General features: G+C 43.6%; 1 protein-coding gene across 4 annotated transcripts in view; it reads left to right on the top strand.

Moving 5' to 3' along the window:
* ICK (intestinal cell kinase) overlaps positions 1-27852 on the top strand; it is a 233865-nt gene that overhangs the window by 130883 nt on the left and 75130 nt on the right. For 3 of the 4 annotated variants that reach the window (XM_030198957.1, XM_030198958.1, XM_030198959.1), the window contains 3 exons: positions 636-950; positions 16128-16315; positions 16761-16912. In XM_030198957.1, coding sequence (XP_030054817.1) covers positions 636-950; positions 16128-16315; positions 16761-16912 — 655 coding nt within the window. The remainder of the gene's footprint in view (positions 1-635; positions 951-16127; positions 16316-16760; positions 16913-27852) is intronic. The other variant, XM_030198960.1, reaches the window with a different exon arrangement.

Below are 27852 nucleotides of genomic sequence, written 5' to 3'. Positions count from 1 at the left end.
TTCAGCTACTGTGTATATAGTTTCAGGTTAATTGACTTGAGGCCTCAACGTTTCAAGTCCCTTTTGTTCTAGCATTGTTGTTTTCAGTGAGCCTGGGATTCCCACATGTGAGAATACAACTGGATCTGCTTGTCCTTAGAGAAGGCAAAGTTACTTACCAGTAGCAAATGTTCTCCGAGGACAGCAGGCCAGGTATTCTCACATACCCTCCCACCTTCCCTAGGAGTTGTATTCCTTTGGCTATATTACCGGACTGAGGGACCCGTGTGTGGTGGGACACTGCTAGAATTTTCTTGAAACATCTTTATGCTATACAGCATCCACACCAGGCTTTGTCAGGTGACATCACCCATATGTGAGAATGCCTGGCCTGCTGTCCTCGGACAACATCTGCTATAGGTGAGTAACTTTGCTTTATCTCATGGTCATATTGCACTGGACTGTTCCTTTGGGGTTTCCCTACTGACACAGATGTCCTAGGTTTCTTGAGTGCCAAGTCTGTAGGGCTATATAGAATATCATAAACGCCTAGAATAATCTAGCTAAGATGTGGGTCTCATTGGAAGGGGGGCTTCTACAGAACAGTTGGTTGCACTAGCTAAGTAAGCATTGTTTCATTTCATATTGCTTTCTAGGCCCTCCGCTATCCATATTTCCATATTGGCCAGGCTCTGGGCAACCACCACCATGTACAGGAGCTGGGAAACCAGCCAAAAGATTTTTCCGAGAAATCAGCGTCAGTCCTTATTAAGCCAGTGCCTCCCACACAGCCGCCACCTAAACATCATGGTCGACTTTCCTCCAGGCCATTCCAAGGTCAAGTACCACAGTCCATGACATATCCTTTCCAAGCTGATTCTTCTCTTGTGGATCATACTTGTCAGGTTCAGGAGAAGGACAAGGCCAGTCAACTGGTTTTTCCCACATTGATTGCAAAGACTTCTCAGCAGGTGTGTGATTGCTTTCTAGAATTGCTTTGTTCTATTGATGGGTTGGCATGTGTGGGTATTCCATAGTGTTGTACTTCACATTCCAATATGAATATACAGAAAATACAGTGGTGGAAATAAGTATTTGATCCCTTGCTGATTTTGTAAGTTTGCCCACTGACAAAGACACGAGCAGCCCATAATTGAAGGGTAGGTTATTGGTAACAGTGAGAGATAGCACATCACAAATTAAATCCGGAAAATCACATTGTGGAAAGTATATGAATTTATTTGCATTCTGCAGAGGGAAATAAGTATTTGATCCCTCTGGCAAACAAGACCTAATACTTGGTGGCAAAACCCTTGTTGGCAAGCACAGCGGTCAGACGTCTTCTGTAGTTGATGATGAGGTTTGCACACATGTCAGGAGGAATTTTGGTCCACTCCTCTTTGCAGATCATCTCTAAATCATTAAGAGTTCTGGGCTGTCGCTTGGCAACTCGCAGCTTCAGCTCCCTCCATAAGTTTTCAATGGGATTAAGGTCTGGTGACTGGCTAGGCCACTCCATGACCCTAATGTGCTTCTTCCTGAGCCACTCCTTTGTTGCCTTGGCTGTATGTTTTGGGTCATTGTCGTGCTGGAAGACCCAGCCACGACCCATTTTTAAGGCCCTGGCGGAGGGAAGGAGGTTGTCACTCAGAATTGTACGGTACATGGCCCCATCCATTCTCCCATTGATGCGGTGAAGTAGTCCTGTGCCCTTAGCAGAGAAACACCCCCAAAACATAACATTTCCACCTCCATGCTTGACAGTGGGGACGGTGTTCTTTGGGTCATAGGCAGCATTTCTCTTCCTCCAAACACGGCGAGTTGAGTTCATGCCAAAGAGCTCAATTTTTGTCTCATCTGACCACAGCACCTTCTCCCAATCACTCTCGGCATCATCCAGGTGTTCACTGGCAAACTTCAGACGGGCCGTCACATGTGCCTTCCGGAGCAGGGGGACCTTGCGGGCACTGCAGGATTGCAATCCGTTATGTCGTAATGTGTTACCAATGGTTTTCGTGGTGACAGTGGTCCCAGCTGCCTTGAGATCATTGACAAGTTCCCCCCTTGTAGTTGTAGGCTGATTTCTAACCTTCCTCATGATCTGTTGGATTATTTGTAGTAAATAATTAGCAGATTTTAGTACACACAGCTTCAGCTTTAGAAATGTTAATTTCTTTCTTCATCTCTCTCTCATTCACCCCAGAATAATTCACTGCTGAGTCACTTTAAAGTTGAAGTAACAAAACATCTGTTTACTCACAGTTTGTAGTTAGATTATAATCAGACAGGCTTATATATACATATTACTATACATTTGTATTATCAGCTCCTTCCATATGCTTAGATGGTAATGGATGCTCACACCACCATAGATCCTCTCAGGTTAGGAGAGAACATGAGCTCCATGTGCTGCATGTGCTGCATCTGCTGTGTCTATCCCCCACAGGAAGTTGCATAGCAGTGTGACCTCTCTAAGTAATTCACATCAGAGGTCACAGAGTAATCACAGAGAAATAATAGGTGACAGGCAATGCATGTAAAATACAATTACATTCCAACAAACCCCTTCTCATGCATAACTGTCATGCAATTATTTATTCATACAAAGTCCAAGCTTTATACGCAGATTCACAAAATGTTCTCTGGGTAACGGTTTGGTCATGATGTCAGCTGTCATCTCACTGGTGTGACAATAGTGTAGACTGATGACCCCTTCTTTCGCCAACTCTCGCACGTTGTGGTATTTCGTTGCGATGTGCTTGGTGCGTGACTGAACCTTGTCATTCTGTGACAGTCGGATGCAGCTCTGATTATCTTCCATTATCTGGATTGGTCTCTTTTCAGCTATTCCGAAATCCAGCAAAAGTTTTTCAATCCACATCAGTTCTCTGCACGCTTCCGATACGGCCACGTATTCAGCTTCTGTAGAAGACAAACTCACAATACTTTGTTTATGACTGGCCCATGAAATTTGTACATTTCCATACATAAACACATATCCACTTGTGGATTTATAATCAGAATGATCCCCTGCCCAATCTGAATCACAGTAACATATTAGTTTTGGATTACTATTGGCTGAAATCTTTAATTTACAATCAATGGTACCCTTTAAATACCTTACCATCCTTTTAACTGCAGTCCAATCTGATTTGGTAGGTGAGCTGACCCTTCTGCTCAAAATTCCTACTGCATTTGCTATATCAGCCCTGTATGTGGTAGCTAGATATAAAAGCTTACCTATGGCTGATCTATATTGGATGTTATCTGGTAAAGGTTCTCTTACTGTTTCATCCTTCAGAAAATCAGTGATCATGGGAGTGCTTACAACTTGGGCATCTTGCATACCTAAACTTTCAATAAGCTCATTTATTTTCTGCTTCTGGCTTAGAAGATAAGAACCATCATTTTGTTTCTCAATTTCTATACCAAGATAGTATGACACATTTCCAAGTTCTTTTATCTCAACATTGAGGTTTAAACACTTTACAATGTCCTTGTACTCTTGCTCACTTTTGCTTGCAATGAGCAGATCATCAACAAAAGCTAAAATGTATGCATATTGTCCATTTGTGCACCTAGTGTACAAGCATTTATCTGCTTCACCTTGCTTAAATCCTAAATTTGTCAATATTTCATGCAATTTATCATTCCAACATTTTGCACTTTGCTTTAATCCATAAAGACCTTTGTTTAATTTACACACTAGCTGTCTTTGTTTTGTATTTATGAAACCTGTTGGTTGTTCCATGTACAAGTCTTCAGTTATTTCTCCATGAAGAAACGCTGTTTTCACATCAATGTGGTTGACTTGCATGCCTTTTGAGACTGCAATGCTCAGAAGTGTTCTTATTGTCGTGTGTTTCACTACAGGTGCAAACACTTCATCAAAATCTTCTCCATATTTTGAAGATATCCCTTTGCCACTAATCTTGCTTTATACCTTTCCACTTTTCCTTGTGCATTCCTTTTTAACTTGAATACCCATTTGCATCCTATAGCTTTCTTGCCAGGAGGTAATTTTGTAAGAATCCAAGTATTATTTTTATCCAATGCATCAATTTCTTCTTGTGCAGCTTTATGCCATTCAGCAGCTTCTTCTGCTGGCATTTTCTCAATCTCATCCCATGTTAAGGGCTCTTGAGCTTCTGCTGACTTTGTTAGGTAAGACAGTCTTGGGGGTGGAACACCTTTGTTTTCCCTGGATGAGCGTCTGACAACAGGTTGGTCTGACCTTTCCGCATCCTCTAAATCTGAGAGTTCTTCTCCAATTGATTCCCCTTCTCCAACTGTACTGTCTTCTTCAATGATCCTTTCTGTGTCTGTTTCCTCTGCCTGTTCCTCGTTAGATACAGATGAGTTGCTTTCAGACATCTGCCTTGGTATGGCATTTATATACACTGGCATGTCTATTATGGTTCTAGTTTCATATTCTGGATGATAAGGCTCATCTGGGATAATCCAGCCTTTATCAACCCTTTTGTTTTCATCAAAATATGTAACATGTCTTATGCCAACAATGCCAGTTTTCAGATTCAAAATTCTATATCCTTTGTGTCCTGGAGCATAGCCAACTAAAATGCCCCTTTCTGTTGTGGAATCCAGCTTATGCCTTCTTTGCTTTGGTACATGAGCATATGCTGTACTTCCAAATGTTCTTATGTGTGACAGGTTTGGCTTCCTACCATGCCATGTCTCATGTGGTGTGCGCTCAGCGCCTTTAGTTGGCATTCTGTTTTGTAGGTACACTGCTGTGAGAATGGCTTCCCCCCATAGTCTTTTAGGGAGATTGCTATCTGACAGCATACATCTGGTCATTTCCACAAGTGACCTAAATTTTCTCTCTGCAACAGAATTTTGCTCTGGTGTATAAGCTACTGTTGTGATATGTTGAATGCCTTCTTGTTCTAGAAATGTGCGCATGCTTTGTGAAGTGAACTCACCACCATTGTCGGTCTGAAGAACCTTTGGTTTTCTTTCAAATTTATTGCTCACCATGGCTACGTATTTCTTCAGCATGTCTGTGACTTGACTTTTTTCTTTCAGCAAATAGGCCACACAGTATCTAGAGAAATCATCCAAGAATATTAGCACAAATCTGTTATTTCCCAATGATGGGATATTAAACGGTCCACATAAGTCACTGTGTATTAAGTCCAGTACTTTATTACTCCTATTTCCTGTGTATGCAGGAAATGAGGGTCTCACACCTTTTTGAGTAACACAGTCTATGCATTTCTCCATATTACCAGCATCTGCACTTATCTGAATGCCTGTGGCCAGTTGCTTACTGTAAAGATCCTGGATCACCTTAGAATCACGATGTCCCAGGCGGCGGTGCCAGATTTCCAGACTACATTTACCATCATTCTTCCTTACTTGCGCCATATGTGAGGCTTCACCTGAAATGTTCAGCTTATAAACATCATTATGCATAAAAGCTTCAGCATACACTTCATCATTTTTAGAGATTGTGCACTTACTGTTTTCAAAATGAATCACAAATCCCTTCTTATCTAATGTAGATACACTAAGCATATTGCAAACTGCTTGGGGAATATACAAGACATCACTTACAGGAATTTCTTTAACTTCATTAGACACTTTGCATTTTAAGAATCCAATACCTTTTGCTTGGATCTTAGCAGTCCCTGCGTTTGCAGTTTTAAGAATACCTTCCTCTGGACACATTTCCTGAAAGAAATCCTTACAATTGGTTAAATGGCATGTGCTCCCCGAATCCAAAATCCAAGTACTTTCATTTGAATTATTATTTACCATAGTCAAAGATTTTTCTGCCATTAGAAAGCCCTTGTGTTTATCTTTGTCCTTCATACATTTCCTGGTTTGAAAATTCTTTAGTTCCATTGGCTTAGGTGAGCTAGAGGGAGTGTTTTGTGTTTCCTTACACCATTTAGATACATGTCCCTCCTTTCCACATGAGTAGCAAATCAGCTTGCCCTTGGGTGGAGTTTTCCCATAGCTCCGCCTTCCTCTGTTCTTTGCCAAGAAATTTGTTTCATTTCTCTCTGACTTGCTTTGAGAACACATCTCCTCAGAATCATTTATTATGCATTCCTGCCTTAGTTTTGATGTTGCCTGTTCAAAAGATTGCCCTTCAATGGCCTCATTTACAGACCTAAAAACATCAAACTTCTTTGATAGTGAGGTAAAAAGAAATGCTCTTTTCAATGCATCACACATGGGAATTCCAGAAAGTTCTAACTTTTGAAATGAAGACATAAGATGCGTAATGTGATCATTACATTTACTTTTATCCCTTAATTTGGTTTCATTCAACTCTGCTAACCAAATTGGTTGCTGCTTTGCATATGTAGTTGCATACATAGTTCTCAGTTTATATAAAATGTCCTTTGGTGTATCTTTTCCCTCCACTAATATGGCTTGTTTCTCTGAGAGAGCTTCCAAAAGCATGCACTTCACATAATAGTTTGCATTGTCCCATTCAGCCATATTTTCAGCTGTTCTGTCTTGGTCTAAGCATATATTTAATCCTTTTGCTCGAAGGAGACATATGAATCTTAGTTCCCACTGCTGATAATTAAACTCAGTTAATTTAGGCACCTTGAGAGAATAGAACAATGGTGAATTTCTTCCCTCAGCCATTTTCTTAGCCTTCTGTCTGCTGTGTGGGGGGAGAGAGAGACAGACTGAATCTTTCCTTTAAAACTTAAGAGAAAAATGTGGCCTTTTTTTCTGCCTGGTAATATTTCTCTTCTTTTTCAATTCCTGACCCTGGGCCCATAACCCTTTTGTTGGATTATTTGTAGTAAATAATTAGCAGATTTTAGTACACACAGCTTCAGCTTTAGAAATGTTAATTTCTTTCTTCATCTCTCTCTCATTCACCCCAGAATAATTCACTGCTGAGTCACTTTAAAGTTGAAGTAACAAAACATCTGTTTACTCACAGTTTGTAGTTAGATTATAATCAGACAGGCTTATATATACATATTACTATACATTTGTATTATCAGCTCCTTCCATATGCTTAGATGGTAATGGATGCTCACACCACCATAGATCCTCTCAGGTTAGGAGAGAACATGAGCTCCATGTGCTCCATGTGCTGCATGTGCTGCATCTGCTGTGTCTATCCCCCACAGGAAGTTGCATAGCAGTGTGACCTCTCTAAGTAATTCACATCAGAGGTCACAGAGTAATCACAGAGAAATAATAGGTGACAGGCAATGCATGTAAAATACAATTACATTCCAACATGATCAAGGATACCCCACGAGGTGAGATTTTGCGTGGAGCCCCAGATCTTTGTCGATTGACAGTCATTTTGTACTTCTTCCATTTTCTTACTATGGCACCAACAGTTGTCTCCTTCTCGCCCAGCGTCTTACTGATGGTTTTGTAGCCCATTCCAGCCTTGTGCAGGTGTATGATCTTGTCCCTGACATCCTTAGACAGCTCCTTGCTCTTGGCCATTTTGTAGAGGTTAGAGTCTGACTGATTCACTGAGTCTGTGGACAGGTGTCTTTCATACAGGTGACCATTGCCGACAGCTGTCTGTCATGCAGGTAACGAGTTGATTTGGAGCATCTACCTGGTCTGTAGGGGCCAGATCTCTTACTGGTTGGTGGGGGATCAAATACTTATTTCCCTCTGCAGAATGCAAATAAATTCATATACTTTCCACAATGTGATTTTCCGGATTTAATTTGTGATGTGCTATCTCTCACTGTTACCAATAACCTACCCTTCAATTATGGGCTGCTCATGTCTTTGTCAGTGGGCAAACTTACAAAATCAGCAAGGGATCAAATACTTATTTCCACCACTGTACATATAAACTTAAGCAGGATGTGCTGTTCATAACCTCTTAACTTGATCTGCTTGTTCCACTTGTGGAGGGTAATGTTATGATCATTGACAAATGTTCTCCAGAAAATTATATTTTATATATATATCAAATATATACCTTTATTTACCTACAATATAAATACAGTACTTGCCTTAGACTCATTCACTCTTCATAACTCATTCACCCCGGACTTGTGTACTTACACATTCATGGCTTAATCTTTGAGACAAGCATATGCTACTGGCAGGATCAACCAGGTAATGTTATAACAAGGTGCCATTATTAAACAAGATAAGTAGGCACCTACTTTGGTGCTGTTTATGGTCTTTTTAAAATACTAGTGTAAGCAGCAGAAATTATGCCTAATTTTGCAAGTGTGAATTGTTATACATGTTCTTAGCACGTGTAACTGTCCATACCTATTGTAGATTATTCTTGTACACATCTAGATCAGTATATTTTATGATCTATGTACATATTTGTGAAATTCACCCATTCTCCACCCAAACTGTGCTCTTGTACTTACCTGCCAGCAAAGTGCACACCACCATGTCCTGACGCTTTTATGCCTGTTGGTATTTTATAAGAGATAATTTACATGGGCATGTGGCCATATACTTGGGAAAATGTCTTTATAAAATTACCAATCAAACAAAAAGATGGCAACAGAGATGAAAACCATAATCCTAGAAAAATTCTGCTCAAAAACTAAGTTTGAGAAATAGAACAAAATACAAAAAAAGCAAGCACTACAGTAAAGAAAGGAACAAGAGAGACCTCATCTATCTCACCATTGAAGACTTAACTCCTTCAAAAGGCAGTCAAAAGCTCAATCACCAGTTTCAGTTCCAATCAAAATGGAAGAAAAAGACCAAACAAAAAAATAAACAATAAACACACTACAAAAAATTCCAGAAATAATTTGACAGTGTAAATGAATTATTTCCCAGAATTAAGATCCAAATAGAACAGTGCAAGAGGGGAAATAGTCACAGTCAAACCATTGTATCATAGTAATTGTCAGCAGATAAAGACTTGTACTGTTCATCCAGTCTACCCAACAAGGTGTCCAGAGTCACATCAGGCACTTTGTGAAGGTGCCATGAGAAGACTTCTAGAGAGGAAGAAAACTCCATTGGTGAGTATTTTATCTATTAGGAAATTGTTTTTAAACTTGGAAAACGGTAGACTTAGAGTTTAATAGGCAACCTTAGTGTCCTTATTTTAAGTTACTCTGCTTATTTAGCAAAAACAGTTTAGGCAATAGTTTTATTTTAGCTTTTTAAGTCTCTCTTACAGTTACAGTTATATAAGCTAGCTTTTAAAAGTGCTGTTTTAAAGTTTACAGTAGCATCAGTGAAGAACTGTTTAGACTTGAATTCCTTCCATCCACTCCAGGCCTAATTTTGATTTGTAGGCCTTTCAGTCAATTAGGAGGTTAAAAGGTTTAATTAGGAATAACATAACTTAATCACTCTTGTTTTCTACACTTGATGTGATCAGAAAAGGGATGAATAATAATTTAAAAAAATTTTGCCCCTGGATGTTTGTTCTGCTTTTGATATGATGAGTCATGAGATTTTGTTGGAATGCCTTTGAAAGTTAGGCTTCAGGAGTAAAGTCTTTGAATGACTTGTCTCCTATCTACAAAATCATGGGATGGTAGCAAGATGGAACGATGTTGTTTTCATCCGTTCATTTGTTAGAAATGGGAATCCCTCAGGGTTCTGCCCTTTCTGCCTTGCTCTTATATCTGTATACGAGGCCAGTATGTGATATATTACGATTTTTGAATGTCGAGTTTCAAATATATGCCAATGATGTGCTGTTTTTTTTCCCATGGATGATAGCTTTGTGACTGGACATTTGAAATTTCAGCATTGTATGGATGCTATTCTAATGTGGATGAACAAAAATTGGTTAGTGTTAAATTTGAAAAACATGAAATAATGCTTGTGGGAAGAAATATTAACAGCAAAAAAGTGAATGTGAAACAAATTTTTGAAAAGTCCTACAAACAACTATTTTTTAAGATATATATTTTTTTCATCTATAGAAAATACAAAAATAGGAGGAAAAGACCTCATCAAACTGCAATTGTTAACTCGAAAAATCAATGTTCTTTATAGCTCTCAGTTGAAAAAGTAATCATCGGTCAGAAAAACCTCCCAAAAATCAGTGTTCAGTACTCTTTTCTAATATTTATTTCCTTAGTGTCCCTCTGAACCGGCCCAAAGAATGTCTAATGGGTTGTGCACGCCTTCTAGCAGGTGGAGACTGAGAATTCTGACTCTTGTGAGAGCCAGTAAGAGCCCTGAACAGCTAGAGCAAGATTCAGTATTCTCAGTCTCCAGCAGGTGGTAGGTGGTGAGCCCTTCAGTCTCCTTATTCTTACCTTTCTTTTCTTGCTTTTTCTGTGGTTTAAAAAAAAAAAAAAAATTATTACAGTTGGAGTTCTTTTTCCTTTACTTCTCTGTGCGCTGGCGTAACTTTTTGGCAAGCAGAGGCCTGCAGGGGTTCTCCAATAGCCTCAGGGATGTCACACTCGGGTGGCTGGTCACTGCCCTATCTTCCTCCCATTATTCTTGGTACAGGCTGCTCTTTCAGTCCTGAGGAGCTGCACTAGTCTCGCCCCTTCATGGGAAGGGTGTCTGGAAGGCCAGGGAGAGACAGCCACGTTGTTTAAAAGAAAACCAGAAAAAGAACAAGTGAAACAGTTCCCCTTTTTCTTCACCTGCACAGTAAATGTTTTATTTCTTTTAAGGTGCAGTTCGTGGCTGTCTTCCCTGTTTGTTTTAGCAGGGTTAGCTTTAAAAAAAAAAAAAAAAAAGACGTATGACAGAGAAACTCCAGCGCTCTGCAGTCTGCCAGCAGCGGGGGCCTGGAAGTTTGGTACCATGGTGGAGCTGCCGGCAGCTTCTATCTCAGAGAACACATCTTTGTCGGCAGTGGCAGTTTCTCATCTGCTTGAAGAGAGTGTGTGCAAGGCATCGACTCCTGATGTGGTGGGAACCGCCACCATTTTACGGTTTCGTTGGAGTGGCCTGTGAGCTGTGGGTCAGATTCTAGGCAGCTGCTGGAGGCAGCTTCAGTGTCCATTCCAGAGCAGGGAGGCCTCCCTGGGGGGATTCCCTCCAGAATGCGTTCTGACCATGTATCAGGCCTTTCTTTTACAAAAGTTGGGTTTCTCCACAGAGCATGCTCCTAGTCTGTCAGGCAAGTCCCTTTCTTTGGCTAAGAGACCTCGAGTTTCCTGAGAGGTGGAGAATGAAGAAGGTTTGGATGCTGACCCAGATATTCTTCTCTTTGGAGGTGATGTTCTGGTAGGAAATGCAGACGTTTCAGAAGATCCTTTAGGTAATGGTCTTGTTGATGAGGAATTGCTCCCAGGTGAGGATCCTTCTGTGGTGAGGATTTTTCATAAGGAGGATCTTCAGGAGCTTATTTCTTTAGTTTTTTCTACCTTACATTTTGAGGAAGAGCCTCAGATGGTAGAGGGGCGTAGAGTAGATCCTCTGGTGAAGGATATTAGGAGGTCAGGGAAGACGTTTTCTATGCATCAGTACATCAGAGATATCATCCAAGCTCAGTGGGATATTCCTGATGCTTCATTTAGGCTTTCTAGTTCTTTGGTCCGTCTCTATACAGTGCCAGATCAAGATAAATCTCTTCTTAAACCTCTGGTGGTTGATGCTGTGGGCTCGGCTGTTACTAAGAAAAGTACGGTGCCCATGGATGGGAGCACAGCTCTTAAGGATCTTCAGACCTGCCGTATGGAAACCCTTCTGATGAACAGTTTTGATGTTTTGGCTCTAGCTGTCCAAGCTGTGTCTGTGGGTCTCTGGTTTCCAGGGCATTTTTTTGCTGGTCTGAACAGGTTTTGGATTGTTCTTCAGATGATTTGGCCTTGATAGCCGCCGAAGTAGCTAACATTGAGATGGGGGTCTGCTTTTTTGGCCGATACCATTTATGATTTGCTTCGGGCTTCTTCAAAGTCTGTGGTGTTAGGGGTGGCTGCTCGCCACTCCCTTTAGCTGATGTGGCCTCTAAATCTAAGCTCTGTAAATGTCCCTTTAGGGGCAATTTCCTTTTTGGTGAGGATCTGGACAAGTTGGTTAAAAGTTTGGGTGAGACTAAAGTCCTTCAACTTCCTGAAGACCGTCCAAGATTGGTAAGACAAGGTTTTCTTTTTGGCAGGGGACGTGGACAAGGTTTTTGTCGGTTTAGAGTGGGTAGAGCAGCTGGTGGTCTGAAGTCCAGGTATCTCCAACGATTTCAGTCCTTTCATGGCACTCGGCGAGGAGGCAGAGATATGGAATCATCCAATCCCCCGTGAGTCCTTCACAATGAAGGTCTCTGGGCTCAGCCTCTAATTCCTGTGGTAGCTCGCTTGACACAGTTTTATTGGAGGTGGGCCCAGATTATCTCATATCAGTGGGCTCTAGAGGTTATTTGTGAAGGGTGCTCTTTGAGTTTGCACGGCAACTTCCAGATGTATTCCTGGAGTCTCCTTGTCGTTCTCGTCTCAAAGCGGGAGTGGTCAGATACACTCTGGGCAGACTTTGTGACTTGCAGGCCATTTGTCCAGTACCATCCTCGGAAGTAGTCATAGATCGGTACTCCATTTATTTTGTTGTCCTGAAGAAAAAAGGTTCCTTTCGTCCCATTTTGGATCTCAAAGCAGTCAATCAGGCGCTGAAAGTCTCCACCTTTCGTATGGAAACCCTTCCCTCTGTTATGGTCGTGATTCAGTAAGGAGAGTTCTTAACGACTGTGGATTTAATGGAGGCATATCTTTACATTCTGATTCATCTTGGCCATACCTTCACTTTGCAGTTTTAGGAAAACATCAGTTTTGCGCTCTACCTTTCGGCCTCGCAGCTGCTCCTCGCACTTTCACAAAGGTTATGGTGGTAGTGGCGGCGGCTTTCAGAAAGGAAGGCATCTTAGTACATCCTTACGTGGCTGAATGGTTGATCAGAGCAAATTTGTATCAGGAGAATCTTCAAATTGCTGCCCGGGTGGTCCAATTTCTTCAGTTAGGTTGGGTGATAAATCCTCTCAAGTGCTGTTTGTTGCCAACTCAGTCTCTGGACTATTTAGTGGTGTCCTTTGATACTCTTCAGGGGCGTGTGTGTCTTCCACAGTGCAGGATCCTCAAGCTTCAAGGTCAGATTTGTTCTCTCCTCTGGGCCATAATCCCGTATGCGAGGGGATATCTTCAGGTCCTGGGTTCTGTGGTAGTGGCGATAGATGTAGTTCCTTGGGCCAGAGCGCATATGAGACCACTTCAGCATTTTCTCTTGTCCCGCTGGTCTCCACAGACAGAGACTCTCTGCAGATCAGGTTACCGCTCAGGACTCTGGTTGCGAGAGTCTCCATTGGTGGTTATGAAAAGACAATCTGGCCAAAGGATAATCCAAATCATAGTTACCTGATGCTAGGGTCCACCTTGGGGGTCAGCACTCAAAAAAAAGATCTGGGTGTCGTTGTAGATAATACGCTGAAATCTTCTACTCGGTGTGCGACAGTGGCCAAAAAAGCAAATAGGATGATAGGAATTATTAAGAAAGGGATGGTGAATAAGACTGAAAATACTATAATGCCTTTGTATCGCACCATGGTGCGTCCACACCTTGAGTACTGTGTTCAGTTCTGGTCACCATATCTCAAAAAAGGTTCAAAGAAGAGCGACCAAACTGATAAAGGGGATGGAACTCCTCTCGTATGAGGAAAGGCTAAAGAGGTTAGGGCTCTTCAGCTTGGAAATGAGACGGATGAGGGGAGATATGATTGAGGTCTACAAAATCCTGAGTGGTGTAGAATGAGTAGAAGTAAATCGAAATACAAAGACTAGGGGACACTCGAGGAAGTTACGTGGAAATACTGTTAAAACATTTTTTCACTCAATGAATAATTAAGCTCTGGAACTCTTTGCCGGAGGAGGTGGTAACAGCGGTTAGCATATCTGCGTTTAAAAAAGGTTTGTACAAATTCCTGGAAGAAAAGTCCATAGTCTGCTATTGAGGCAGACATAGGAAGCAGCTTCTTGCCCTGGGATTTGTAGTATGGAATGTTGCCACGATTTGGGTTTCTGCCAGGTACTTGTGACCTGGCTTGGCCACTGTTTGGAAAACAGGATAATGGGCTAGATGGACCACTGGTCTGACCCAGTATGGCTACTTTTATGTTCTTATGTCTTCCCCTCCCCTTTGAGCTGCACAGCACTCTCACTCGTAGCATATGATAATAAAGTGATATACAGCCGCATATTTCTGCAGCAGTGTGCACTTTTTCATTCTGGCAGTGCACACGTTTAATGCTGCAATAATTGGCTTGCCATTTGCTTAGTGCATCAGGGTGGTACAATTTTGCAATACACTTGCATTAGAAAGCCATGTACTTGAGTGGCAGGCCCCGATGCTCAGAAGCAAGTGCGAGCTCTAGAGGCCATTAGCACCCAAGTAGTGTCCGCATTTGCTCCCACCGAATGCTTAGAGCCAACAAGTGAGTGAAACAGCAAGTTTGCCGGTTTTGAGCACAATGAGCATGCAAATGCATACAAAAGAGGGCCTCCAGTATTCCTCTCCAATGCTCAGCAGGCAGCGTGCCAAACAAGGGCCCTGCTCCTGCGGCAAACCCTATGCCTGCTCGGAGCTGGCATTAAGGTTGTGCCAAGCAGGGGAGGAATAGGGAGATTGGTGCTGCTGGCAGCTGTGCCAAGAGGAAATGAAGTGGCGGCAGCGAAAACCCCTTCAAATCGCACTCGCACTGCTACAGTGATGAAAGCTCCATGCGTGAATGCGTTCCTGTGCCCAGATACATGTAGCCCTAGCATCTGCTACTTTGGCCGGTAGTCGTTGCTTTGCAACCAAGGTGTAAAATGGTGTGGTAGCCGTGTTAGTCGATTTTTAAATGTAATAAATAGAAATAAATCAAAACATACAAAAGAAAAGAAAAGAAAATGATACCTTTTTTATTGGACTAACAATACAGTTTTGATTAGCTTTTGAAGGTAACCCTTCTTCTTCTTCTTCAACCAGGGCATGAATTCCTTCCTCTCCCACCTCAATGCAGAAGCCAGCTAACTTTTAAAAGGGCCAGATTCCCCTTCAGCTGCGTTTACCGGCAACCAGCAGCTCTTCCTCCTCCTCCCCTCTCTGGCGTCCTGAGCATGTGCTGAAGAGCTGTGCTTAATGCACAACTCTTCAGCGCATGCGCCAGACACTGGCCTCCCGTGGTTCTCCCAGTGTTCACATACTGGGCTCATAAAGGTATACACTATCTAACACACATGTTTGATGAAGAGGGACATATGAAATCTTTTGAGATCTTGAAAACTGAATATGATATTCCAGTTGGACATTATTTTCTTACCTACAGTTACGGCACTGTGTCTCCTCATTCAAATGGACAGGCCTCACAGAGGATGTTGTTGAGACTTTGGGGGTAACCTACTCACTTGGAGCACAGCAACGAATTCCATTGGCCTTCCACCACCAGTACTTAAAAGACTCTACACCTAATATAGACTACGCTGGATTGGTGGGGCGCTGATCAATGGACTTGAATTGCACCTTATCAGAGACTCTGCTGGAACAATACATATTAAACATCCATAAGAAAGTGTTATTTATGGACCAACGTGAAATGCTCTATAAATTTGCCTTACGTTTGTACATTTCGCCACAAAGGGCTTTTCAGGCGACTCTCACATCCACACCTACGTGTAGGAAATGTGGATCCAGCACAGCAACGCTCGCCCATATGTTCTGACATTGTCCTTTGGTACAAGACTGTTGGAAAGAAATATTGCAAACGACTCAAACTTACTGGGATTGTACAATTATACAGAATCCTCTCCTCTGATTTGGTAGCTATATTACAGTGTTGGCTGGAACCTAGTAGACCGACCCTTCAAAGGTGGTGGTCATTGATGTTGTACCAGATGCACCTTGAAAGACAATGTGTTTCCACATTGGAAGATGCGCGGGGAAAGCAGTTCCAGAACATCTGGGAGCCTTTTTGGCTAACTCTGTCCTCTAAAGCTCGTAGTAATTTGTTGAATATGTAACTTGATCAATGTATGTTAGATTAGAAGGTAGATGGGGTGGAGCCATAGGAAGGGGGGATACGGGAGGGAGGGAGGGAGGGAGGGAAGGGAGTTTTGAGAACAGGATTGACGGACTGTTATCTATTATGTATACCTTCACTGTTATATGAACACATCATGGTTTTTGAGTTGTTGTTTTTTTCCCTTTATATGCAATAAATAAGTTTAAAATATAAACATTGGATTTATTTTTACCCACAGAAAATAGCAACTGGGATGGAAAGCAGTAAGATGAAACCAAAGAATAGGAGAAGATGGGGACACATTGTCAAAGCACTGAGAGGTTCTGATGATTGGGATGATATGGCAGACATTGATTTTGGCTCCTTAGTTGGCAGCATTGATCTGAAAAATGAGAAGAAAAGGCAAAGCGATGAGGCTCTTTGTAGGTAAGAGTAATTGTTTCTGTAGTATTATCCCAGATAAGGTGGGATTAATATTTTTTTCTTCTTCTTTTTGAAATATGTGTTCAACCTCTTCTCTATCTCCTCTAATGAGAGATCCAGCATGTACAATAGCCTGTATTTTGCACTTTTTCCCATGTCTCATCTCTTCTGTAAGGACAACTACTACAGTAATTGCCTATAGTTAAGAATGCAAGACACATTCAGTCAAAACTACTACTACTATTACTTATCATTTCTAAAGTGCTACTAGACGTATGCAGCGCTGTGCCTCAGAACTGTTCTTTGATTGTTTGCTAGTGGTCACTGTGCACCCTGCCCTCCCCAGAAGCTTGAGAGGTCTAACTTCCTCAACATGCTATGCCCCACCAGCAGAAGAGACTCAACAATCTATTAGTCGAAGTGTTGTCATCTCTTTGCCTCTATTTAGATTTGAAAGTATCTTGGACCTGAAACGGACAGAGAACGTGGCTCTTGGCAACGCTGTACCCATCCACACATCTTTCTCTTCGCAGGACACAGCAGCTTCTCAGACTTCCACAGCCAGGCAGCATTACCTGAAGCAGTCCAGGTACTTACCTGGTTAGTAAACACTATTTTCTTTAAAGTGCATTCAGGTTAATTTGAGTGCTGTGCTCTGAAGATTTCTCTGGTAAAAGCTGGTATCTACATTGTCAATAGGGTGGCTCTCAGGCAATATATTCTTATACTTTTCAGCCTACTAAAACGCAGCTGATTTTCATACACATTCTATAGCTCAGCACTTCCACTTAGGTGTCCTGAGACAGTGCTGTAGGAGTCCATTCTGTAATGGAACCTCAGCACCTAGGTTTCATTATAGAATACTTTGCTTATACCCTAAACTGTCAATTAAAATGTTCTATTACATATTGTGTTGACAATATAAGTATTATACTATGCCATACTTTGTATTGTTGTTTGAATATTTTTACTGCTGTAATTGTCTAGTTCTCATGTTTGATTTATTCTTACTGTACACTATCTTGAGTGAATTCCTTCAAAAAAAGCAGTAAATAAATCTTAATAAATAAAAAATAAAATAAGTAAATACTAGCATAACCTGGTATCAGTGCATCTTAACATTTAGGCACCTGCACTTAGAGCAGCCATAGAGCTGACATAAATGTGGGCACCTAAATGCAGCAGGGATGCACGTAACTTAAAGAATGTAAGTTACGCCTGTAAGTGGGTGCCCCGTCCATGTTCCATCCCTTAGGAAATACACGCTGTGCAGGATAATTGCATATTTACAGAATAGTGTTTAGGCAGCATACTGGCATATGTACACATGTATTTTTCATTTAGCCTCTAAACTTCCTTGCTATTCTGCCTTAGGTATCACTACTGTAAGTTCTCATTAAGCAATCAACAATAAATGCTAGTATTCTAAACCTTTATATGGCCAATGGTCACATAAATATTAGCACTCAGTTTACAGAATTGCCCTTTACGTGTCCAGGCATATAATATCTGAATACCAACTTGTCATGCAGCTAAAAGGATGCATGTACACGTACACAGTATTAAATGGTATAAAGGACACACATTAGTGTCATGCCTACTAAGCATGCAGATATTTGAAACTGAAATATATGAGCATAGTTTTCAAACACACCTCTAATACTGTCATTAAACATGCACATTCTGAAAGTGCACTGAGAAAGAACACCCAGAGAGCTCCACTGAAAACTATATTTAAAAAGAATGTAGGCCTGGGGAGAGAGAACATTGAGAAAGTTGCACAGGAAGTCATACTAAAATGTAGAGAGGAAAGCAAGTAGATTGTGTTAGGGTTGCCAAATAGCCAAAGACTGCACAGAATATTGTGCTTGAAAGCACAGAAGAGATTTCAGACAATAAGGGGGAAGATTATGACTGAAGACTGTACAGGAGGCTGCACATGGAATGCCACAAAGGGACACCCAAGGGAGCAAGCTCCTTTGCTTGCCAGTGGCATCGTACTGCAGCAGGAAGCTGTTTTCTAGGCTGGGGGAAGTCACTTGATGATGGGGTGGAGCTTTGGGCTGGCAGGCTGTGTGGAGAAGCCAACATGCAAGAGCGTGTGCCAGTCAGAGGTTAGAGATACATAGAAGCAAAGAAATTCAGGAAGTAAACATGAAACAGCACAACATCACTTTATTACCTTTCATTCCTGAGTTTACTTTCCATTAAATGAGTCCCACCTCCTGTGAACTTATACCTTGGAAATATTTAAGTATCTCTTTTATATCCCCCCCTTCCTGCCTAAATGAATTTGTTGCTTTGGTCTTTACTGAGGAAGATATAAGGGAGTTACCTGTACCAGAATGATATTTAAGGGTGATGATATGGAGGATCTAAAAGAAATCTCGATGAACTTGGAAGATGTAATAAGCCAAATTGACAAATTAAAGAGTGACAAATCACCCCAGGGTGCTGAAAGTGCTCAAATATGTATGTATTTATTTATTTTATTTATTTATTTATTTATTTGTGACATTTATATCCCACATCATCCCAAATATGTTTAAGATCAGTGTGGCTTACAGTAAACAGTTAAGGGTACATTTGAGGAAATAATGCGTAATAAAATAGTAGTCTAGTTGAAGAACTCAATTATACAATAATTATAGGAGACACTGAGTAAAGCACTCACACTGAACTCTCAGAACTTGGTGCCTTTAGCCTTTCATCACAAGTATCTGCAGGAATCTTCATCAGAGTTGGATTATGCACGGCTGGCTAGGAATTGGAACTTGGACTTGTCAACACAACTGTCAGCCAGCACATCCAAACCTGCTTGCACCAGATATCTAGAACCACCTGCAATGCCCAGCTATGGGAATTACAGTACAAATTTCTTTTGAGGCTCTACATCTCACTGCGACGATCACACAAGGCAGGATTTGCAAACTCAGAAGAGTGCCCACGGTGCCTGGGTACCCCATCCTCGCTAGGTCATATGTTTTGGATGTGTCCCAGAATACAGGGCTTTTGGGCAAAAGTGTTGCGTGAGTCTGAGGCACTCTGGGGATGCACTCTCCACAAGGGCTCCCAGATTATGTTTGAAGATTATCAGTTACTGACACCCACACTCCCGGGCCTCTTAGACTTTTTCCGGAGACTGGTGCTGATGGCAAAAAAGACTATTTTGCAACACTGAAGGGAGCCCTCGACCCCCCTACCTTTTCGTCTTGACGGACACAAATGACTTCTTTGCTGGTTATGGAGGCTCAGAACTTTTCAGAGGCCTCCTCGTTCGCAGGCACATGTTTTCACCAATGTTGGGAGTGCTTTGGTTCTACGCTGCAGCCTGTTGCTAGAAATCAGATATTCCATTGAAGGACGGTCAGGCTTCCGTGCAGCACAGGGGTGGGGGGAGGGAGGGGAAGGGGGGGGTTTAAGGGAGAAAATGTTTGTAGTTACTCTTGGATCTCTCAGTTTGGAAAGCGGGGGTCAGAAGGTGCAAAAGGTGTGACCTGCAAATATGTGCAACTGTTCTCTTGCTGTCATGTTACAATAAAAATTATTTTAAATAATTATAGGTGTACAAGAAATCTTTGGAGATTCTACATTTGAAAAACATTGAGAGGATCAGGATATATAACTATTGCATAATACAGTTTAATAGATTGAAAAGGGATTGTTCTTTGTGAGGAACTGATTGAAGAGGAAAGATTTTAAAACTTTGCGGAATCTGGTGTACTCCTTGTATGCTTCTTATTTTGGACAGTAAGGAGTTCCACCATTTGGTCCCTAGGTATGAGAAGTCTGCAGAGTGAACTGTTGTGTAGATCACCTTTTAACTTATAGGGAAATTAAGTCTAAGGTAGTCTCTTGCTTCATATTTGTCATTAAGTAAGATGTCTCGGATGTTCTTCTTAAAGGATATGTATATGGTGACATCATCAGCATATATGAATGTTATGAATCCTGCTGTCTCTAATTTGTTTCCCAGTGGTGACATCATTACATTAAACAATATGTGTGGTAGTGGAAAGCCCTGTGGGACTCCACAGTCTGGTAAGCAAGGTGGGGATAAGGATCCCTTCGTTTTCACTCTGTAGGATCTTGATTTCAGAAATCCTTGGAACCATTTATGGACTGTGCTGCATATGCCAAAAAATGAAATTGCAGATCTACTATTGGTAATTCGTAATATAAAAATATAGAAAAATGAAGACACACGAAGACCAAATGGCCTATCCAGTCTGCCCATCCATGCCATCTACTATCCCTTCTTCTCCCTAGGGCTAGGAGTACAAACTAACTGAGAGCTTCAGGGTAGGAAAATTTGGCGGTATGTTCCACTAGTTGAAATTTGATAATGGATAGCTAAGCTACCACCATTTTTGAGGATCTTGCAAGAGAAAACACGTCATAACCATCAGGAAGCCAATCAAACAAGTCATTTTCCTCACCACTTTGAGTTCACAATTCTGTGAGACAGAGAATGTCTAACCTGAAGGAAGTTATTAGGTCTCAAATAAGTGTAGTTTTGGAGCGGAGGAATCTGCAGTTTAACAGGCCAGTCTGAACGGAGGTCCTAGTTTGAGGGTCGGAGGAAAATGGCCACACCTACGACAGGGAGTGCGACTGGGGCTGTGGGTGGTACCTGGATGGTCCTTCTGGCCGGGTTCTGATGAGAATTGGAATGGTGGAGGAGGAAGTGACGTCAGCTCAGGGAGATGGCTGCTTAATCGCGGAGCTCTGATCATTCTAGAGCGAAATTAAGACTCTACCCTCGCTAAATTTGGCGTTTCCTCCCCAAACGAAGTGAAATTGATTACTGAAGGCATGGCGGCTAGGAAAATGCTTGCAAAGTTTAAATATGCGTCGGAAGCTCTGAGCAAGGGCAAGGGAGTGGGTCTTCGGGCGGCGACACGAGGAGCCAAAATGGCTGTTGACAATTCTGAGTTGGACCCAGACCCCGAGGAGCCCATAGGAAGCGACACCGAGATAAGCAAACAGGATTTTGTTCGGTGGTTTAAGGTGCTAAAGACGGAAATGGTGGCGACAAGACGCAGTATTCACACAGCAGTAGCTGAACTCCATGAAGAAATGCGAGAGATTGGCAACAGACTCACAGAGGCTGAGGAGAAGACGGAGGCGATATCGGAGGAAGTACGGGACCTCTGTGCGGCCCTTAAAACAGAGCATCAGTCGAAAATAGAAATGGAAATCTTGATGGAAGATTTAGAAAATCGAACAAGAAGATGCAATTTGCGTTTCAAGGGAGTATCCGAAGAGGATCAATTTAAAGACTCAATGAAAACAGTGCAGGAAATCTGTTCGTTTTTATTCCAGCAAGGTAATTGTGATGGTGACATTCTAACTATAGAACAAATAGAAATAGAAAGGGTGCACAGAAGTTTGGTTCCTCAAAGAGGCGGAGTGCCCAGAGATATAGTTGCCTGCTTTCATAAATTTACAGTTAAAGAATCTTTGTGGAGAAAAGCGAGAAATCTGGGGGAAATTGCATGGAAAATTGGCAAAATAAGAGTATTCCAAGATCTGGCCAGAAAGACTTTACAGAGGCAAAGAGATTTTAAAGAAGTCACTAAATATCTTCAGAAGGCTGGACTACGTTACAGGTGGTTGCATCCGTTTGGAATACAAATAACAGTGGGAAATCATACACGCAGGCTCCAATCACATCTGGGGACCTGGAAAGTGTTGCGTGAAATGGGATGCACGGATGTCCCGAGAGAGGAAGCAGGGGCCCAGCATCAGCAGCGAAGTCCGGCAATGAAGGAACAGAATAGCTGGAAGAAAGTCGAAGGGAGGAAGGGCCACCTTTCCCCTCGGGAGGAGACAACAGGACCTGAGAATGGAGATGGAACCTGAAATGGACTGGTTATGGATACTATGAGGCATATTTTCAAAGCACTTAGCCTTCCAAAGTTCTATAGAAACCTATGGAACTTTGGAAGGCTAAGTGCTTTGAAAATATGCCTCTATATAGTTCTTGGCCAGAGGAAATGTTGGGGAATGAAAGGTACAAGTTGGGAGTATAAAATGTATAACGTTTGGGGGGATTGTATGAAGGGGAAATGAGAGGGGGAGTGTTGATCATAAAGATAAAGGTCTAATCAGCAGATCTCTGGGAAGGGCTCACTTCCTAAGGGGTAAAACTGGCAGGAGAAGGGTCAGGCCAGTTGCAGGGGGAGCCTAGGATTAGGAGGGAGGTGGGAGGGGGGAAACATGGGGGGGGGGTTAAGGGTAGGGTCGTGGAATGTTAATGGCTTAAACAGTCCGGGTAAGAGGAGTATTATCTTTAAAAAATTGCGAAGAATGAAATTGGATATAGTCATGCTGCAAGAGACACACATTAGGAAATAAGATTTATCCTTAATTTTGAATAAAGGCTTGGGAGAAGGTTTCCCTTTGGCAGACCCTAAGGGGAGCAAAACGGGAGGGTTGGTTATTTATGTGAAGGAAAACTTGCAATTCATTAAAGAAGCAATATATAAAGATGGGGATGAGAGATGTATTGCGATTAAGGGGACAATAAATAACCGACCTATTACTTTAGTAAATGTATATGCCCCTAATGTTGGACAAGGAGTGCTCTATGATAATATTAGAGTAGAATTGACTTCATTTGTGGAGGGTATGGTTGTATTGGGGGGGGGGGGGGACTTTAATTGTCCAGTGGGTAGTGTTGATCATTCAACAGGTCGGATGGGAGGGGAAGGACATATTAGAAGACAGTTATTCAAAATGATGAGGGAACTAGATCTGATAGATGTATAGCGCTTACAACATCCGGGACAAAAACAATTCACTCACTACTCACATGCACAAAAGTCCTATGCTAGAATTGATGCGATTTGGTGTAGTAGAACATGGTGGGGGGACGTACACAGTTCTGAGATTGAAAGTGTGCATGCATCAGATCATGCACCGGTATGGATCTCTTTGAGGGGTCTGGGCAGAGGGGGTACGGGTATAGTTTGGCGAATTAATGAATCACTTTTGGACTGCGAGGCTGACTGTCAAGAAATTCGGGCAGTCATTAAAGAATATATAGAAATTAATGATAATGGGGAGGTGTCGGAAGGGAGTCTGTGGGATGCATTGAAGGCGGTAATAAGGGGGCATCTTGTTCGTAAGGGCTCATACCGGAAAAGGGAGTGAGAGGCACACGAATTAGAGGTACGCCGGCAGCTGGCCAGACAGGAAGCTCTGCATCAAAGGGAGGGGAATTCTCAACATTTAACGGAGCTCTTAAAATGGAGAACAGAATTGCAAAAAATACAGATGAAAAGGATGGAATTTCATAGAAGTTTGATGCAGCAGAAATTTTTTGAATTTAGTAATAAAGCGGGAAATATGTTAGCTAGGAGATTGCAGGAGAGATGTGTAAAGAACACTATTACAAAAATAAAGGGTCCAAAAGATACACTGTACCATCAGGATGAGGAAATCAAAGAGCAATTTGTGAAATATTATACAAAGTTATATACCAAGGGTCCAGAGGGCCCCCAAGGAAGCGATGCGAGATTTCTTGCAGGAGCTAGACTTGCAAAGGGTTACAACACAGCAAAGGGCAGAGCTAGAAGCTCCAATTAAATTGCAGGAGGTGTTAGGGGATATTAAGGGTTTGAAGGGAGAGAAATCACCTGGATTAGATGGGTTTACAGCTAAATATTATAAAGTTTTTCAGCAAGAGTTGGGACCACTACTTTTGCGGATTGGTAATGCCTGTTTTGTAGAGAGGGGAATGCCTCCTAGTATGCGGGAAACGGGGATATCGGTACTGCTAAAACCGGGACGGGATCCCATGGTGTGCGGGTCTTATCGACCGATATCGCTGCTGAATGTGGACATCAAGATCTTAGCTAAGGTCATGGCGGACAGATTGAGTACGATTTTCCCTTATCTTATACACGAAGATCAATCAGGGTTTATAGCACACAGACAAGTGGCTGATAATATTAGACTGACCTTGAATATTACTTGGGGGGCACAGAAAAGGGGAGACTCATTGGCATTATGGTCGACGCGGAGAACACATTCGACAGGGTGGAATGGGAATATTTGTGGGAAGTTATGATAGAAATGGGACTGGGAAGATCTTTTGTGGGATGGGTGAGAGGGTTGAATACAGCACCAGTGGCTCGGATTAAAGTTAATGGGGGGGTGGTCTAAACAATTAAATATTCAAAGGGGAACGAGACAAGGGTGCCCTCTGTCCCCATTATTATTTGCCATCTCTATAGAGCCATTAGCGCAAAGAATCAGATCATTAAGGGATGTTAGAGGGGTTCGGATAGGGGGGAGGGAGCACAAAATTGCATTATTCGCTGACGATATTTTATTTTATGTAGGGACCCCACTTTTGACATTGCCTGTTATTATAAGGGTGCTTAACTTTTTTGGAGTACTGTCGGGCTTTAGAGTGAACTTTGACAAGTCCGAATTAATGGGGATCACAGCAACGGAGCTGGAACTTGAGCAAATGGGGAGGAACTTTACATTTAGGTTGGTATCCACTAGCTTCCAATATTTGGGAATACGAATTCCTCGAGTACTCGGTAACTTATATTTATTGAATTATGTGCCACTCATTAAAGCAATAAGAAGGGACTTAAACAGATGGAAGACTTGTTGGCTATCTTGGTGGGGGCAAATAGCAGCTGTTAAGATGAACATTCTGCCAAGGTTGCTGTTCTTGTTTCAAACTCTACCCAGTGCCGTAGCGAGGGCAGCTGACACCCGGGGCGGGTCGCCGCTGCGCACCCCCCCCCCCCGGGTGCAGCACGGCGCACCCTCCCCCCTCTGGAGCGCCCCCCCCCCCCCCCCGAGCTCATACTTACAGCGGAAAGCGGCGAGGGACGGGCGGGAGGGCCGATCCGCCCCGACTGCACGTTGCTGGGAGCTGCGTCAGCTCCGCTGGTTCCCTGCTCTCTCTGCCCCAGAACAGGAAGTAACCTGTTCCGGGGCAGAGAGAGCAGTGAACCAGCGGACCGCCCCACCACCCCCCCTCCTTCGCCACTGACTCTACCAATCCCTGTCCCTAAGGGGGAGTTACTGAAATTACAATCCGAGCTAGGAGGGTTTGTTTGGGTAGGGCACCCGACAAGACTGTCATGGAAGATCTTGTGGACGACAGTGGAACAAGGAGGAAGGGGTATGCCAAATGTACTCTGGTACTACTGGGCAGCCCAATTAAAACAGATTAGTGTTTGGAACAAAGTGGATCTTTCACCTGTGACACGGTTGGAACAGATTTTTGTCCAAGAGGGGAGGCTGGATGCTCTTTCCATATCATCATGCTGATCAATCCATAGACTGGTGGGTTGTGTCCATCTACCAGCAGGTGGAGATAGAGAGCAAACTTTTGCCTCCCTATATGTGGTCATGTGCTGCCGGAAACTCCTCAGTATGTTCTCTATCTCAGCAGGTGGTGGTCACACACAGCAGCAGCTCTGGCTAGGCCTCCAAGCCTAATTTTTAGGTTTTGTTGAGTGCCTGGGGTTGAGGGCTCTTCTTGAGCAAGTGCAAACCTGGTGGCGCCAGGTCCCTCCTTTTCTCCCCCCTCCCGCTGGCTCCGTTAAAAAAAAAAAAAAATTTTTGAACGTCCTTAAAGGCGTTTATTTCGACGTTTATTTAAACGTTTATTGCAGCTACTCACTGGGACACCAGGTCGTTACAGCTCGGAGCGGAAAGCAGGTAATTTTTACCTTTTATAGCGGGCAGGGGGTTCCCCGATTGATCTCCACGTGGCATATGGCGTCGGAGGGCGAGGGCGCAAAGAGTCGCTCCCCGGATCGCTTGGGCGCTTCTAGAGGGGATGCGGGGGTTTTAAAGTCTGATTCGCCCTTGTTGGGTGACAGTTTCGTGACCGATGAGTGTCCCGGGTCCTTCCTCCGGCGTGGCGGTTTTTCCCGCCATAAACGCCCATCCCCCGCTGCTCGCCTCCGCCATCTTGGCCGGCCACACGGCTCGGACGGCTTCTTCTTGGGCCGCCCTTGAGGTAGGAGACATTAATGCCATGAACGCCCTTAATTTGGGCGACGGCACAAACGCGGCTAAAGTTAAGCGCCGTTCTTCCCGCGCGGCTCCTTCGCGGAGTGTTGCGCCGGACGCCATCTTGGATGCGCAGCATGTCTCTCCCCCGCTCTTGCGAGCGCCGGTTGAGGGTGCGTCTAGGGCTGTAGCCCAGGCTGCGGAAGTGCACAGTCTGGGGGGTTTCTCCACCGAGTTTGTTTTGCTGCTGCATCAGGCCTTCCTCATGCACAACGCTGCCCCTGCTCCCTCGTCTGGTAAAGAGGTTGAGGTCCCCGGAGGTAAATGCCCTCGGGTTGATTCCCAGGCCTTGGAGGACTTTGTCTCCTCCGATGTAGATGAGGGCAGCGTATCTGAGTTCTCCCAACGGTCCTTTGCGGATTCCTTGGAGGAGACGGATCCCCGCTCGGTTGGAGCGGATGACCCCTCTGCAGCGCGGCTTTTTAGCTCAGAGGATTTGCCCAACCTGTTAGTGCAGGCCATGGGCATTTTGAAGATTTCCTCTCCGGAGGACGTCTCTCCCTCAGCCCCTATTGGCTCTGCCATTATGCTGGGGACGAAGCGCCCGCCTAGAACCTTCCACGTGCATGATGCCATGCACACCTTAATTTCGGCTCAATGGGATGTCCCGGAAGCGAGCCTTAAAGTGGCTAGGGCTATGTCCCGCCTCTATCCTTTGCCTGAAAGTGGACGTGAGGCCTATCTGTGGCCTACCGTGGATTCTTTAATCACTGCGGTGACTAAGAAAACGGCGTTGCCGGTGGAAGGTGGCACGGCCCTAAAGGACGCCCAAGACAGAAGATTGGAGGCGGCCTTAAGGTCGTCCTTTGAGGCGGCTGCTTTAAGTTTGCAGGCCTCAGTTTGCGGCTCCTATGTGGCCAGGGCGTGCCTGACTATGGTGCAGCGGGCTTCCCCCTCGGATCATTCCTTGAGGGCTGATTGGCCGGCCCTGGAATCGGGCTTAGCCTATTTGGCAGACTTGCTGTATGATGTCTTGAGGGCCTCAGCTAAAGGCATGGCTCAGACAATCTCTGCGCGGCGGTGGCTTGGCTGAAGCATTGGTCTGCTGACCACGCCTCTAAATCCCGCCTGGCTAGATTGCCTTTTAAAGGCAAGCTGCTCTTTGGGGTCGAGCTGGACAAAATCGTGACCGATCTCGGCACGTCTAAGGGCAAGAAGTTACCAGAGGTCAGGGCTCAGGCTAGTACTCGCCCCGGTACCTCCAGAGGACGGTTTCAGGAAGCCCGTCGGTACCGCCCGGGCAGGTCGGGCTCCTCTGCCCCCTCTTCCTTCAAGAGGAATTTCTCCCCCAAGCAGCATTTCTTTCGCAGAGACCGCCGTCCCAGAGGTGCTCCCTCCGGTCCTCCCCCAGGGTCTCGTACCCAATGACGGGGCCTTGGTCCACGCCCCAGTGCAGATTGGAGGACGGCTGTCCTCGTTTCTGGGCGAGTGGACCACAATAACTTCAGACGCTTGGGTGCTGGAAGTCATCAGAGACGGCTACAAGC

Source organism: Microcaecilia unicolor, chromosome 3, assembly GCF_901765095.1.
Source record: "Microcaecilia unicolor chromosome 3, aMicUni1.1, whole genome shotgun sequence".
Taxonomy (NCBI): domain Eukaryota; kingdom Metazoa; phylum Chordata; class Amphibia; order Gymnophiona; family Siphonopidae; genus Microcaecilia; species Microcaecilia unicolor.
This window is presented reverse-complemented; position numbering and strand designations above follow the sequence as displayed.